At 49.1% G+C, this 13,661-nt stretch overlaps 1 protein-coding gene across 11 annotated transcripts in view; it reads left to right on the top strand.

Annotated features, from left to right (window-relative positions):
* CARMIL1 (capping protein regulator and myosin 1 linker 1) overlaps positions 1-13,661 on the top strand; it is a 310,299-nt gene that overhangs the window by 128,036 nt on the left and 168,602 nt on the right. For all 11 annotated transcript variants that reach the window (XM_045497187.1, XM_045497188.1, XM_045497184.1 and 8 more), the window contains 3 exons: positions 10,580-10,677; positions 11,015-11,085; positions 11,328-11,401. In XM_045497187.1, the coding sequence (XP_045353143.1) occupies positions 10,580-10,677; positions 11,015-11,085; positions 11,328-11,401 (243 nt within the window). The remainder of the gene's footprint in view (positions 1-10,579; positions 10,678-11,014; positions 11,086-11,327; positions 11,402-13,661) is intronic.

The raw sequence follows: 13,661 nt of genomic DNA, 5'->3' as shown, positions 1-13,661 counted from the left end.
TTTATTAATTAATTTATTATTTGTTTTGCCTGATCAGTAAGAAAAAACTTAAAAAAGAAAAGAAACAAAAATTAGCCTCTTTTTCATTTTCCTCTCGGTTTCCGGAAGCACACGTCAGGGAAGTTAGTGACGTACTTGCGTCGGTGCACAGCCTCACGTTTCTTTGTTCACGCACTTTTCATCAGGGTTATGCGCCCGGATGACAGAGTCTGTCCTGAGGGAGCGTGTGGGGTGTTGGAAGGGAGTTTGGAAAGGCTGAGGTCAAAAGGCAGAAGGGTCCTCGTGCCGGAAAGCTCCCTAAAGTGATAACCCGTAATGAAGATGCCTTCCAGCTGGAAGAGCCGGTTCAGAAGTTCTGGAAAATACCCCTCCCGGTGCTTGCTCTGTGCGCAGGCCGGGAGGCCTCGTGGGGACACGTCTAGGATGGTTCGCTGGGCACCTTACTGGCGGGGAGCGGGAGGGAAATTTCGGGGACTTGCCCTTCACGGGACGCGCTCCCAGATGCTCCGCTTGTAAATTGACGCGACGCAGGAGAACCGAGCCTTGTGTCTTTCAAGCCTTTTGGACGCCTGCAGGTGGCTTGGGAGAGACAGGGGCTTCCTGTCCGCCTCTGACTTTCCGACACCCGCTGGGTTCTTGTGACGGCTCTGCGCTGGACTGTCTCGTTTCCTCGGTCCCCCAGGCCTGGGGGACCCGGCCCTGTGCCCTCTGGCTGTTCACCCGGGGCCTCCTCCTGTCCGCCTCCTTGCCCTCCTCTGACTCTCTGGCTGGCCGATCGTCGAGGGAACGGAGGTGGTGAGCGGGGGGCTGTCCCTCGACTCCTGCCAGGCTGGAATTTCCGGGTAGGAGGCCTGTTAAAGCCAGGCTGTTGCAGGTGTCCAGCCACACACTTGTGTGTGTGCAGGAGAGGCACGGGCGGGCGGGGGTGCGGGATGCAGTGAGGAGCCATGAGTACTGGTGACGGGGAAATACCCAGAAGCGAAACATCCTTCAGGCCCCCAGAGAACTCTCTGGGGGCGATCGTGCCTTAGCAGTCACTATAGCCCCTTTCCCCTCAGCTGCACTTGGTCATGGGGCTTTGTATGCGAGCTTCCTGAGAACGCCCTCGCTCTCCGTCCCCAGGAGCCCCCAGGAGCCCCGGTGAAAGAAGGATGTGGTCAAGCACAGCCTTGTTTATTTAGCAAGGGCTGGTTTGACCCTCGGAGCAATGTTTAGAATCTCTGCTTTCTGTAAAACGCAGTTTTATTTGCCTAATATCCTAGGAATTTTGAGGGAATTAGCAGTTTTATTTTCGCTTTTGATTCTTCCATTTTTCCTTCCCAGAGAACATTGTAGAAGAAAAGCGTTTTCACTTTTTGCTGCCATTTAGCAACTTCTTGAAAGGTTTGGGCAACGATTAAATGATGCGCTTCATTTCCGGAGAGGCCGTCACCACATGCGTGTTAGTTTCTAAATCCATGACCTCCACCTCACCCTCATCTTCCCTTCTGTCCCCCAGCCGCCCAAGGCCCAAGGATGTCCCCAAGGACGTCACACATGGTGCAGCCCATAAACTTAGCAAGTTTCTTCCTGAAAACCTGCCTGTATTTGGTAGTGTATCTCAGTTAGTGGCCTCACCATTTAATTTTTTTTAATGTTTTATTTTTGAGAGAGAGAGAGATCGGGGGAGGGGCAGACACACACACACACACACACACACACACGCACACACACACAGAATCCAAAGCAGAATCTGAGCTGTCGGGACAGAGGCTCGAACTCACAAACTGTGAGATCATGACCTGAGCCGAAGTCGGACGTTTAACCGGCTGAGCCACCCGGGCACCCCAGCGGCCTCGTCATTTAAATAGTCTTTTGTCCCTAACTTGCACGTCTCATTAGTTGCCAAACCCTTTTCATGCGGAGTTTCTGGTCTGGGACTTTGCCTGTCTTCTCATGTCCACTGCCTGAGTTCAGAGGGTCTGGCTTGCCAGGGTGACATCGTCCTAGCTATAGTGTCTCCGTCTCCAGTCCTCTTCCTTGTCTTCCTTCCGCACCGTCACCAGAGGTACCCTTCTATACCCCAGTAGCGTCTGTGCTGTGAGCCTGGCCTAGAAGCCCACTGCCGTCTGGCCCCGTGATCCACCTGCGCCTGAGCACATCCTCCTCTTATATTGTCAGTGCTTTCATTCAGGCTGCTCTTCCAGACAAGCTTCCGCTGCAAAAGACGTAGCCCAGATCTTGAAAGAGTTTATGTTTCCATAGAACTTTGCGATCACTTGCCAGACTAGCACCTGCCTCGCTGTGTTATAATTGTTTCTTTACACACTCATCCCTCGGTGAGTGTGGAGTTTCTACGACCGACGGCAGGGTGCTAAGTATTGGGGTGCACGACCCACATGGAATTTCCACTGGGAAGCAGATCCCCCGAGAAGGGGAAATAAATAAATGAAGTAAGTAAGTATCAATTTGACCGAATGCTTGCAAGTGATCCTCCCTGCAGGGCTAACACAAAGAATAAAATTCTGTCTGCAAGGGCCTCCCTGTGGCCATGATGCTTTGAACAGACCGTCATGGAGAAGAAGGAGTCTGAAGAGGGCGGGGAATGTTTCCTTCTTGGGCCTCTGCTCCTGCCGCTGCACCTGCCTGGACCGGGATTGGCGTCGCTGAGAACTGCGCTGTGGCTGGAGGGTGTGGAAGAGGAGGGTGCAGACGGGAGGCATGGAGACTGGTGTATGAGATCAGGCTGGAAACGTAGGCGCTGGTCATTTTATGGAGAGAGTAAAGAGTCTGCAGTTTAGCGGCAGCTCACGAGGAAGCCGGTGTCGCGTGCATGAAGGGATGGGACATGGTTCCCTTTGTAGTTTATGAAACTCGTGCCGCTGGAGACAGAATGGCGTGGGAAGGGGAAGAGCAGGTGGGGACCCCGGCGGTGACCCAGGGGAAGGGTGGCCGCGGCCAGGGGTAGGGCAGTGACGTTGGAGGTAAGGATAGAGGATGGGACACAGAAGATTTATTGTGGGCACAGGACTGGCTGATAGATTCCGTGTGTGGGTGATGGCAGTGAGGAAAGAGAGGACCGAGGACGGCTCTAGGGTGTCTGGATTAAGGACTCAGTGACCAGTGCTCCTTTTCAGTGAGGTGGAGAGGGCCCAGGGTAGGTGCGGGGGGCAAGTTTTATCTTGGGGGGAAACACCCCAACCGCTCTGCTGTAAGCATGCTAAGCTTGAGGTCTAGGACGTGTAGGTGGGGATATCAGATCGGTGGTTATATACTTGGGGTTATATACTTGGAGGAAAGGTCCGGGTCTGGAGACGTAGCGGACGTGGGAGGCGTCAGCATAGACAGTCTTGCACGCGTGACTTTTCTGAGATCGGCCAGAGAGACGTGTGCACCTAGAAGAGAGAGCATCTTCAGAATGAGGACAAGTGCAAGAAAAAGAGCCGGGAAGGGCCCATATGCCCACCTCTGTGAACCGACACGGGGGAGAGTGCGTCTTTCCACCCACGTCTGCTCTCACTAACATAGCAGTTCTTGAGAACCTACGTGAGGAGCTACAAGAAAAGGCGTCTGATCTAGAGGAGACAGAGGAGGGCTGGGCATATGTGGGAGGTGGCTGGATGCAGGCTGGCTGTGCGGAGCGCCCCCCCACCCCCGAGAAGCAGGGAGAGGGTTTAGAGCGGAGGGCAGGAAGGCAGAGGCAATTCAGATGAAGCCACCAGTGTGGAAGAAGGCACGGATTATAATTTAGAACTTGGCTTGGCAGAAAATGTAAATAATGTGAATGTACTTGACTTTCGTTTTGCTTTCGTACCCGCCATGCACGGTTAGGGCGTGAGAATTAAACCTGTAATGTTTTGTGACTTGCACACTCGGCCTTGAATCTTGAAGCTCCTTTCCTTACATCGCATGGCACGGTTTTGGCAGGGGAAATGGCTAATTACGTTGGTGCTGGTTATTGACTGGCGAGGGTGGAGAGGTAGGTCATCATACCCTTTCTGGTCCATCTCTAGCGTGCTTTAGTTAAAGTGGTCAGTCAGGGAAACATTTCCTTTACGTAAATAACGGAGAACATGCAAAACAAAATATGTCCCTAGTAAATGTCATACATCCCACTCAACGATAAGTTGAAGAATATGAAACTGTATTTGATGTCACGCGGTATGTTAACTAACTGGAATTAAAGTAAAAACTTCAGAAAGGAACCGTATATGGGATCCTCAACCTTATTTGAGTCATTTGTTTCGTCAGATGTATTACCTGAGTCTGTGGTGGGGACCTTGGGTCCCCAGCCCTCCTCTCCTTACTTGCTCAGGGCGCTTGTGGTAGAGACGGATGGACAAGAAAATATCTGATGAGCAGATGTCAGGAACCTGGAGGGTCTGGAGCACAAACAGCCAGGACTGCCCTCAGTTCAGACAATTAGTTCTTGCACAGCCCAAGTTCAACTATACACATGAAGCTGTGTCTGTAAAGATCTGAGTTTCTGGTTTTACCCAAATAAAAATTTTGAAAATTACATCCATGGTCAGAATCAAATATATAAAAACAATATATAAATGATCTACAAATAATCAGCCCTCTTGTGTAGAGTCAAGAAAATACAGGTAGGAAAAAAATGAAGAATTTCAATTAAAATTAATATTCACCCCAGTATCCTCTCTTCACCTCCCCTCTGTACATATATATTTACCTCTTCCTCTCTCCTTTTCTTACAAAAAGATGTTTCCCTCCTCTCATTAAATAAGGAAAGTGTCGGGGCAGCTGGGTGGCTCAGTTGGTTAAGCGTCTGACTCTTGATTTCGGCTCCGGTCATGATCTCATGGTTCGTGAGTTTGAGCCCCGCATCGGGCTCTGCACTGTCAGCAGGTAGCCTGCTTGGGAGTCTCTCTCCCTCTTTTTCTGCCCCTCTCTCAAAATGAATAAATAAAGGTAAGGGAAGGTTATTTCAAAATACGGAGAAAATTTAAAGATTCAAGAAGAAAATTTAAGTTAAATTTCAAAATCAGATTGCCATTAGCATTGTTTTGTGACCACTCTCACTCGGGCCTGGCCCCTGAGACCGTGACGGTGAGGGAAAGCTAGGGAAATATTTGCAGCCTAAGTGTCGTTTAATCTGTTTTCCCAGAGGTGTCCATAATGGCATTTCTCTTCAGGAAGCTGTTTTGTGTTATGGCCTTCGGCTTTTCTAATATTGAGAACCTTGGCTATTCTCCAAAACCATGCTAGTTTTTTGTGTTTTTTTGAAGCGTTAAATTAAGTCATCAGTACATGGAAGAATTCATCTAGAAAGTGTTCACTAAAGCACTTCCTCGGGCGGGCACACATGCATAAGTGAACCGTGCCCTGTTCTCCAAGGGTTTGTAGTCCAGAGGTGGTGTAGGAAAGAGAGAGAGAAAACCCTCAGGTTTCAGAGAAAGAGAAGTCACATTTGACTTGGGATGCCAGGGAAATAACGTAGGATGTGTATTTGCTCTCCTCCTTGTTTGGGGGGGGTGGTTGTCGAGGGTGTGCCGACCGGACTTCTGTGGGGAGATGGCGGAGGCTGGAGGCAGAGGGGAGCAGGTGCCGCTGGGAGGATAGCCACCTGCCTGGCGTAGCTGGAATTGGGAGCCTGCAGACGTCACTGTGAGGAGGGGGCCAGAGGACAAGCCTCTGGGATGGGCAGTAGGGAGCTATGGAAGGCTTTTGAATGTTAGGATAAGATGGGAGTTACGCACTCCTTTGGGCTGCTTTAGAAGCGTGTATGGAGAGAGCCTTGAGGTAGGAATTGGAAGGTGTCAGCTTGGTGGGATGCTTCAGGGGGGTGAGACTCTAGCAAGTTAACTCCCTTCTCAGTGCCTCGGTGTCCTCATCTGTAAAAGGGGAATCATGCTGTGAATGGAGATGAGGATTCAATTAGCCCGTGTAAACTGCTTCCGTGTTGCTACAGGAGTTGTAGGTGTGGTACAGACTTCAGTGCGGTCAGGTACCCAGCAGCGTCGGAAAAAAGCCCGCCCCATCAGAAAGGAAATTGGCCATGTTTGTAGGGAATATCTTCGAAGTTTATGATTTTATTTTTTGAGAGAGAGAGAGAGAGGGAGAGAGAGTCTCAACCAGGCTCTGTACCGTCAATGCACGTCCCAACACAGGGCTCGAACCCATAAACTGTGAGATCACACATGACCTGAGCCGAAGTCAAGAGCTGGTTGCTTAACCGACTTAGCCACCTGGGCGCCCTGAACAGTAACCTCCTGACAGGATTGTTTTTCCTGGGAATAACTTACGGACTACTTGACTATTCCGTCCTATATGTGACACATTCGGGAAAGTTGGCTGAGTATCAGCATATTAGGACAAAGCTTCTTTGCTACCGTAATAAAAAAGATACCGCCGGGGCACCTGGGTGGCTCAGTTGGTTAAGCATCTGACTTCGGCTCAGGTCATGATTTCACGGTTTGTGGGTTCGAGGCCCACGTCAGGCTCTGTGCCGACAGCTCAGAGCCTGGAGCCCGTTTTGGATTCTGTGTCTCCCTCTCTCTCTGCCCCTCCCCTGTTCATGCTCTGTCTCTGTCTCAAAAATAAACATTACAAAAAAAAAATTAAAAAAAAAAGATACCGCAGATCTGTTTATGAAGTCAAAGCCAATTAAAGTATGCAAAGGTGAGGTTCTTGTGAAGAAAAGTGGCAGAATAGGAGTTGATGTGCAAACAAAAGAAGGGTGCTGTGTAGCCCGTTCATTTTTCTAAAGCAGACGCAGTATTTGGTTGGGATGTGGTTTGGGTCAGGGAAACGTGCACGGTGCTGGTGACTACCGCCCTCGAGTGGGAGAGGCTTTGGAACTGAATTTTAAATAAATCAATTCGGCGGAGTGAAAGAGTTTACGGATTTGTTTTTGTGTCGACAATCGAGGCATGAGATTCGCACAGAGAGCTGGCGTGCTGGTGACGTTTACTGTCCTTCTGAGGCTTGGGTAAAGTAAACGCCTGTGATGCACACATACTTGGTCCAGCTCCACAGTCCCGCCTGCAAGCGAGAGGCAGGCTTTGTGCGTCTGCTAGGATTTTGGTTTACCTGTCGCGGCACTTATCCGGCCAGCAAATCCTTTCTGTCTGTCGGTCTGTCTGTACAACACACCCCCTCTCCCTGTGTGTGTAGGTGTGAGCTGTGTCCTGTGGTGCACGCACATGGGCTCTTTGCTGCCGTTGAACTACAGGGAAAAACAATATGGGCCGTTGAGGGGGGGGGGTCCCCTCTCATTGTTTCTGTGCATTGAGTTAGAGCACGTGGGCACTGGCCATCTCCTGGAAGTGTACTCCTTAGAACTTTCTCTCTTATGCAAGTCAATGCACCTGTTTCATGAGACGTCTTCGGTTCCTGAAATCGAAGTGCTTTGCAGTTCCTTGCAAAAGAAAGAGGAGTGTCACAGAGCGGGGCTGCTTAGAAAACCTCAGACTGATCCCGTCAAAGAGTGGTTTTGAAGGTCAAGGGGCAGCCTCTGCACACAGACGTCTACCCTAGCCGCTGCTTCTCATTTTCCAGTTGACTTGCCCTCACCCCCTGAGCAGGAATGTCCAGTGTTGTTTTGGGAATAAAATTGAGGCTTTAGTTTCTGAATCTGCCACGAGAAGTCATCTGTTTCTCCCTCTAATCCTAGACTGCCACCTTCCTATTCTTGATCCTCCCAGCTTCCTGCCAAAGATTTTTTTGCCCTGTTTTCTTCCTGCTTTTGACTAGCTTAACTTCGTCCTGTGTGTCATTGAAACAGCATGCCCCACAGTCCTGCTGAAGTGAAGCAAGAATTCTCGAAGACAGATGTGATCTCAGAGGAAGTCAGACCTATGTCTAGTTTGAGGTGTCCAAGGTTCACTTAACTGAGTCGTGTAAGCGCCGGGGGCTGTTTCTGACAGGTCTGCTGTTGCTTTGCGTAATATCTGGTTTTGCTGTCTGGTCGCCAGAAAACAATGCCACCAAAATGCCCGATGATGGTATGGAACCGAGATGAATCGTTCTGTAAGATCTGGAAGATTCTGTAATATCACGTCCGTTTGCGAATGTCTTGTTAAACCCACAGTTACCCCCCAGTTCAGGAGTTTTAAGATGATGGGATTTAATCATAGGTGTTTTCAGGTGAGATTGAGAAAAATCATGCTGCACTCGCAGACCTCATGCATTTACATGAGAATTTGAAGGAATTAATGACGTTTGGCCTAGTTGGTTATACCTGATTATGCTTCAGTCGTAAAAACCGCAAGGATGTGTAGGAATGTTTTCAGGGCAAGCAGAACGTTGGTGTTTAAATGCTTTGTTGTGTATTGCGGGGTTTCTCTAGGAGTAGAACAGGGCAACTTGCCAGGAGGTAGCACATTTTCTCTGGAATCCATCCCGTGAGAAAATGGAGACAACTATTTTCCTCCAATACTCCATGAGGTGATTGAGATCCGTCACGATGACTGAGAACATTATATGGGGCAGAAGTGCTTTTAAGTCATTAAAGAAAGATGAAAATATGTTCAGTATAACTTAGCATCTTTATTTACACCATTTCGCACCCGGGTCCTACCTTGGTCCCGGTGCTTCTGACCCAATACCCTTCCTCACAGCCTGTGACCTCCTCCCCTCCTCCCCACTTGACTCTTGAGGGCCACACCCGAGACCTCGTCAGCTCCTGGAACAGCGTGTGCTGGGGTCAAGTCACAATTCACTCGTCTCGCTGTGACCACGGCCGTTCGGCCCTCTCTCCCTTGGAAGGACCAGCGCTCGGACTTTTTCAGGGCCTCTGGGCCGTAGATCCCTTGGATCTTCCCCTCCCTCTCCTGAGCGCCCAGCCCACAGTGTCCGTCACCCCAGCAGTACCCTCAAGTCCATCTGGCCACCTGCTTGGAAAGCCAGCAGCCCCACAGCGTGCCCGCTGCCCCTTCCTGCACACGTCTGGGCTGTGGCGGGCGGGAGCCCGACGAAGTCTCATGGCTGGTCCACCTGCTGCCTACAGAAGCTCATGACCTTCACTCTCACTGGGCTCTTCTATTTAATTTCTCAAGTTCTTTATCTGGGTCCAAAGTTTGCCCCCGCCCCCGCCCTGCAGATTTTGTGGACGGTGCCCGTCTCACCAGCCGGTGCACCCTGTTCAGGCTTTTCGTGGCTCCTCAGTGCCCTACGAACAAAATCCAAACCCCGTAATCGGACCTCGAAGGCTGTCCGCGACCTGGTTCCTGCGAGCTCCCCGGACTCTTCCGTTACCCCCTCCCCATCACGCAGTGTTTGCTGGCCCACTTTGAACCGTGTGCCATTTCTCGTGGTGAGCACGAGCCTTCTCACGGCCGTGAACTTGCTGTCCCTTCGTCTGGAGCGGTCTCCCCAGCTCCCGGTTCCCCATCTCCTCCTCCCACCCCCACCCCAATGAAGTCTTTATTCCTCTTCAGGTTTTAGCATAGACGTGGTAGGGACTGGAGAGCACCGTCCACATTCCCCACGCTCCGCTGCCCTCCCCCCACCAGAGGAGAAGTTAAGTGCCCATTTTCTGCACCCCCCGCCCCCCCATACCCTCTACTTCTCCTTTTATACCTCCTGTTTGTCTGCTTCTCACGATAGGCTGTCCATTTGGAGGGCAGGGATGGTGTCAGTTTTGTTCACGGTTGTGTATCTAGTATCTGACAGCTGGTCTTGCCATGCTGTAGACATTTAATAAAAATTTGGGGGTGAGTTAGTGGATTCATAAATTACCCATTAAATGATTACTACGTGAGGGGTACCTGGGTGGCTCAGTCAGTTAAGCATTCGACTTCGGCTCAGGTCATGATCTCGCGGTTTGTGGGTTTGAGCCCCACATCAGGCTCTGTGCTGACAGCTCAGAGCCTGGAGCCTGCTTCGGATTCTGTGTCTCCCTCTCTCTCTCTGCCCCTCCCCCGCTCACGCTCAGTCTCTGTCTCTCAAAAGTGAATAAATGTTAAAAAAAAATTGAAACGATTAGTATGTGATAACTCTGAGAGCATCGGCTAATGTTTATTGAGACTTCACCAGGCAGCGCGGATTGTTTTGATAACTTCAAACAATATTCAAAGAAATATTAATTTCTTTCTTTCTCGCGATTACCCCACAGGGTAGGTCCTCTTACTTCGCCAGATCTGTGAATAGGGAAACTTGGAAGTGGTCGGCTGGGCTCTGAACAACAGTAAAAGGAACACTTCTTCCGACATGACATAGTCTTTCTTGACGGACGTTTGTAAGGGGTACTATGGAAGCACAGAGGAAGAGATGTGTGTTTTAAGTTTTTGAAAGTTCGTGATTCAAATTTAGCATACACATAAGCTAATAATTCATCAAGTAGAACACGCTGTCTCCTAATTATTCCAGTGCAGTCTATTGCCACGAAACAACGAAATAACATAGAGACTGTCCACATCCCTGGATAATTCCTTGGGCGTATAAAAGGGGGCTAAAGAAAGGAGATTAAGTGTCTGAGGTTTCCAGCTTCTTGATGCTCAGAAAGTGGAATTTACGTTTACCGAAATCAAAGTGGCAGCCATCTTTGGTCTAAAAGAAGGCGTACCACAAAATAGATTTCTATGCGCGGTGCCAACCACTCGATTTTTGAAATTTATTGTTATTTTTGATCTTGCAGGAGAATCATGAAAAAAGTCTCCATGGAGCCCTCTGAGCGACTGGCCAGCCTCCAGGCTCTGTGGGACAGCCAGACCGTGGCCGAACAGGGGCCCTGCGGTGAGCATGCATTTTAAAACCAAATTATAAATGGCCGCATGGATGTCCCCGTGCCAGGAAGTTACGTCTATTCCTAGTATGCTTCTGTAAAGGTACAATTAGTTTTAAGGTGTAATTACCACTGCACAGACTTTAGACTGGTGGATAAAAGTCCTGTGTTTAAGCTGTATTGCGTCCTGCTGTGTACTTACTATAGAACAAGGGGGAGAACCTTTGCCGTTTTCCCAAACAGAAAGAAATAATCAGCATTGTCAACATCGGCCATATTTAAACTTTTAAACTTTGACTTAAAAATCATTTCGCCAAAAACCTGTCACGTTTCTGTTGTGTGTTTCAGGTGGATTTTCTCAGATGTACGCCTGTGTGTGTGACTGGCTTGGATTTTCATACAGAGAGGAAGTACAGTGGGTAAGTTGTGTCTGTGTGCAGGCTTGTGTGTGCCCCGCCCCCGCCTGGAGAATATTCCAGTCTTTGACTGGCTGGTTTCTTTTTTTCTTCCTTTCCCCCCACCATTCATGTTTTCGGCTTAAAATCTTCCTTCCTCAGATTATGTGAAAATCTGTCTGTGTCATTGTCTAATTCTCTCTCTGCATCCCTCTTTCCTGATCATCTGTGCGGACTATTTACATGATTTAATTATATTTAAACAGGATGTGGATACAATTTATCTGACACAGGACACCAGGGAATTGAATTTGCAAGACTTCAGCCATCTTGACCACAGGTAAGCCACTGCTTTCTTTCCTTCCATTTGCAACTGATTTTGCTTCCGGAACCATACTTCTCAGCTGGTGCTTATAGACACAGGCGATCTCCAGAAAATCCCGTTACAAGGGGAATCGGGAGAATCTAAGACTCTCTGAATTTTGCCTTTCAAGTAATAGTCTCAGATGTGTTCATTTGGGATGGAGGTGCCTGTGTGTACTTGAAATCCAGAGTTCATAGTTAGGAACTGTGGAAATAATATAATTCTGAGGTTCTTATACCGGCTTACGAAAGTCTATTTAATCATCTGCCCTGTGTATATAATACTATGTAATATAGTATTATTTTGCCTAATTGCCTTAGAACATTTTTTCTAGGAGGCAATTTTATGCTGTAATCCTAAGAAATGACTTTTGGCTTACAATTTCTTTATGAGTTGGGGATTCGCTGCTAGGGTATAGATGCGCGCATGTTGGTGGGAACGGGTTTGCCGTTATCTGCCTTGCGATAACGATAACACGGCTGTGAATCCCGTTACACTTTATTTGAGAAACCTGCGGGTTTTAAGATCTTGACGTTCGTATGTTTAGGGCTGTGGCTAGCGGGGTCAGGCCCCAGGGAAGAAGCTTCGTTCAGGGTTAGGCAGCGTTGGGCGGTGCCCCTGCATCTTTGCTGGGTATCCCAGCCTCCTCCCTGGAAACGCTGCTTATTTTAAGCAGCAGACGCTAGTCCCACCGCCGTGAACCTCAGCCCAGTCAGTCCGTCCTCTCTGTTTGGCATCGAGAGAGAGAATCCTGGCATCCGGCCCTACCTTTCGCGCTACGCGCACAGCTGGAATGCGGCGTCGTGGCCTGAAAAATGCCATTTCAAATTATTTTCCCACCTACCTGGCGGGAAAATCCAGAGCTGTACAGGGGTCCCCGAAGAGTCCTAGGCAATGGAACGGAGCAGAGAACACAGACGGGAGCCCTCTCTGCGGCGCTGGGGGCTGCAGAGGGCAGCGAGGCCTGGTCTGTGTTCGTGGCCGAAGCCAAGTGCCCGAAGCCCCTGGTTCTCAAGCGTGGATTTGCTTCCTGCTTGTGGAGCCAGGGTGGTTTTCTCCCGCCTGGAGCTGTTCCTCCTCTTCCTGCACACGAGGGGACGTCGTACTCCCGCTCCGGCTTCCCTGGGTGTCCTGCGTAGCTCGTGAAAAAGTGAACTGAGAAACAAGGAAGAATCTTAGTCTGCAGGTTTTTCTCCAATAAATGCAGGAAATTGTACGTAGGGTAAGAGGATTGGGTCGCCCTGCAGCATTAGGGCTCAATGTGTGCGGCCCCCGGAACCCTTTACAGGTCTTGACAGTGATTGAGCTTTTGGGTTACGTGGGTTATATCTTTTGGGACTCACCGTATTAGAAGCTAAAACTAAAATTAAACACTTACTAATTAATGCCTTTAAACATGTTAATAAACCCATTACATGCTAACGTAGGTACCGTTTTCGTGAACAATAACCATTTTCCGAGACAAACCTAAGTCTGCCGGAAGAGTGGCTTCCCTTCACCTGTGTGCTGATCTCTTAACTTCTAACTTCATAGAAGGCAGCTGGATTCCCATGTCCGCTTCTGTTCACGCTCTCTCGTGATGTGTGGCTTTGACTGAAGTACATTTAGAACATCCAGGCTTAAGCAGACGCGTACTTAGAAAAGGGAGTGTTAATAGCCTTGTCACATGACTGTGGATACTCCTCTTTCATACTTCACCATGACTAGTAAAGCGATGGTTTCCCAAAGTTCAGTTGCTGTGTGGAGTCAGAAACCGTATCAACGAACTTTTTTTATTTTACTTTAAATCCCACTGGGGCCCTTGGGTGACTCAGTCGGTTGAGCGCCTGGCTCTTGATTTTGGCTCAGGTCACGATCTCACGGTTTGTGAGGTTGAGCCCCACGTCGAGACTCTTCTCTCCCCCTCTCTCCCTGCCCCTCCCCCGCTTGAGTGTGTGCGCGTGCGCGCGCTCTCTCTCTCTCTCTCAAAAATAAATAAACTTAAAAAGCAAATCCATTTGGTCCATCTTGTACTTCGAACTAATCTTACCCCCAGAGGGTTTTGTAGCAAGCATTCTGCATCGTTCATTTAGAAAATACTGGTTCACTGGGTTATGCATAGTGTGCAGATATTTTGCTGTTGTACAATAGGGAGAAAAGAGGACATTTGTTAACACTGCTGATCCTCTCAAAAAAGTCTTTTTAAGCGTGGCAAAACTGTCAGTCTCCTAGTGGCTGATAAAAGTTTCTCCAGATT

This window comes from Leopardus geoffroyi, chromosome B2 (genome assembly GCF_018350155.1).
Source record: "Leopardus geoffroyi isolate Oge1 chromosome B2, O.geoffroyi_Oge1_pat1.0, whole genome shotgun sequence".
NCBI lineage: Eukaryota > Metazoa > Chordata > Mammalia > Carnivora > Felidae > Leopardus > Leopardus geoffroyi.
The sequence above is the reverse complement of the archived record's forward strand: the minus strand, read 5'-3'. Positions and strand labels throughout refer to the sequence as shown.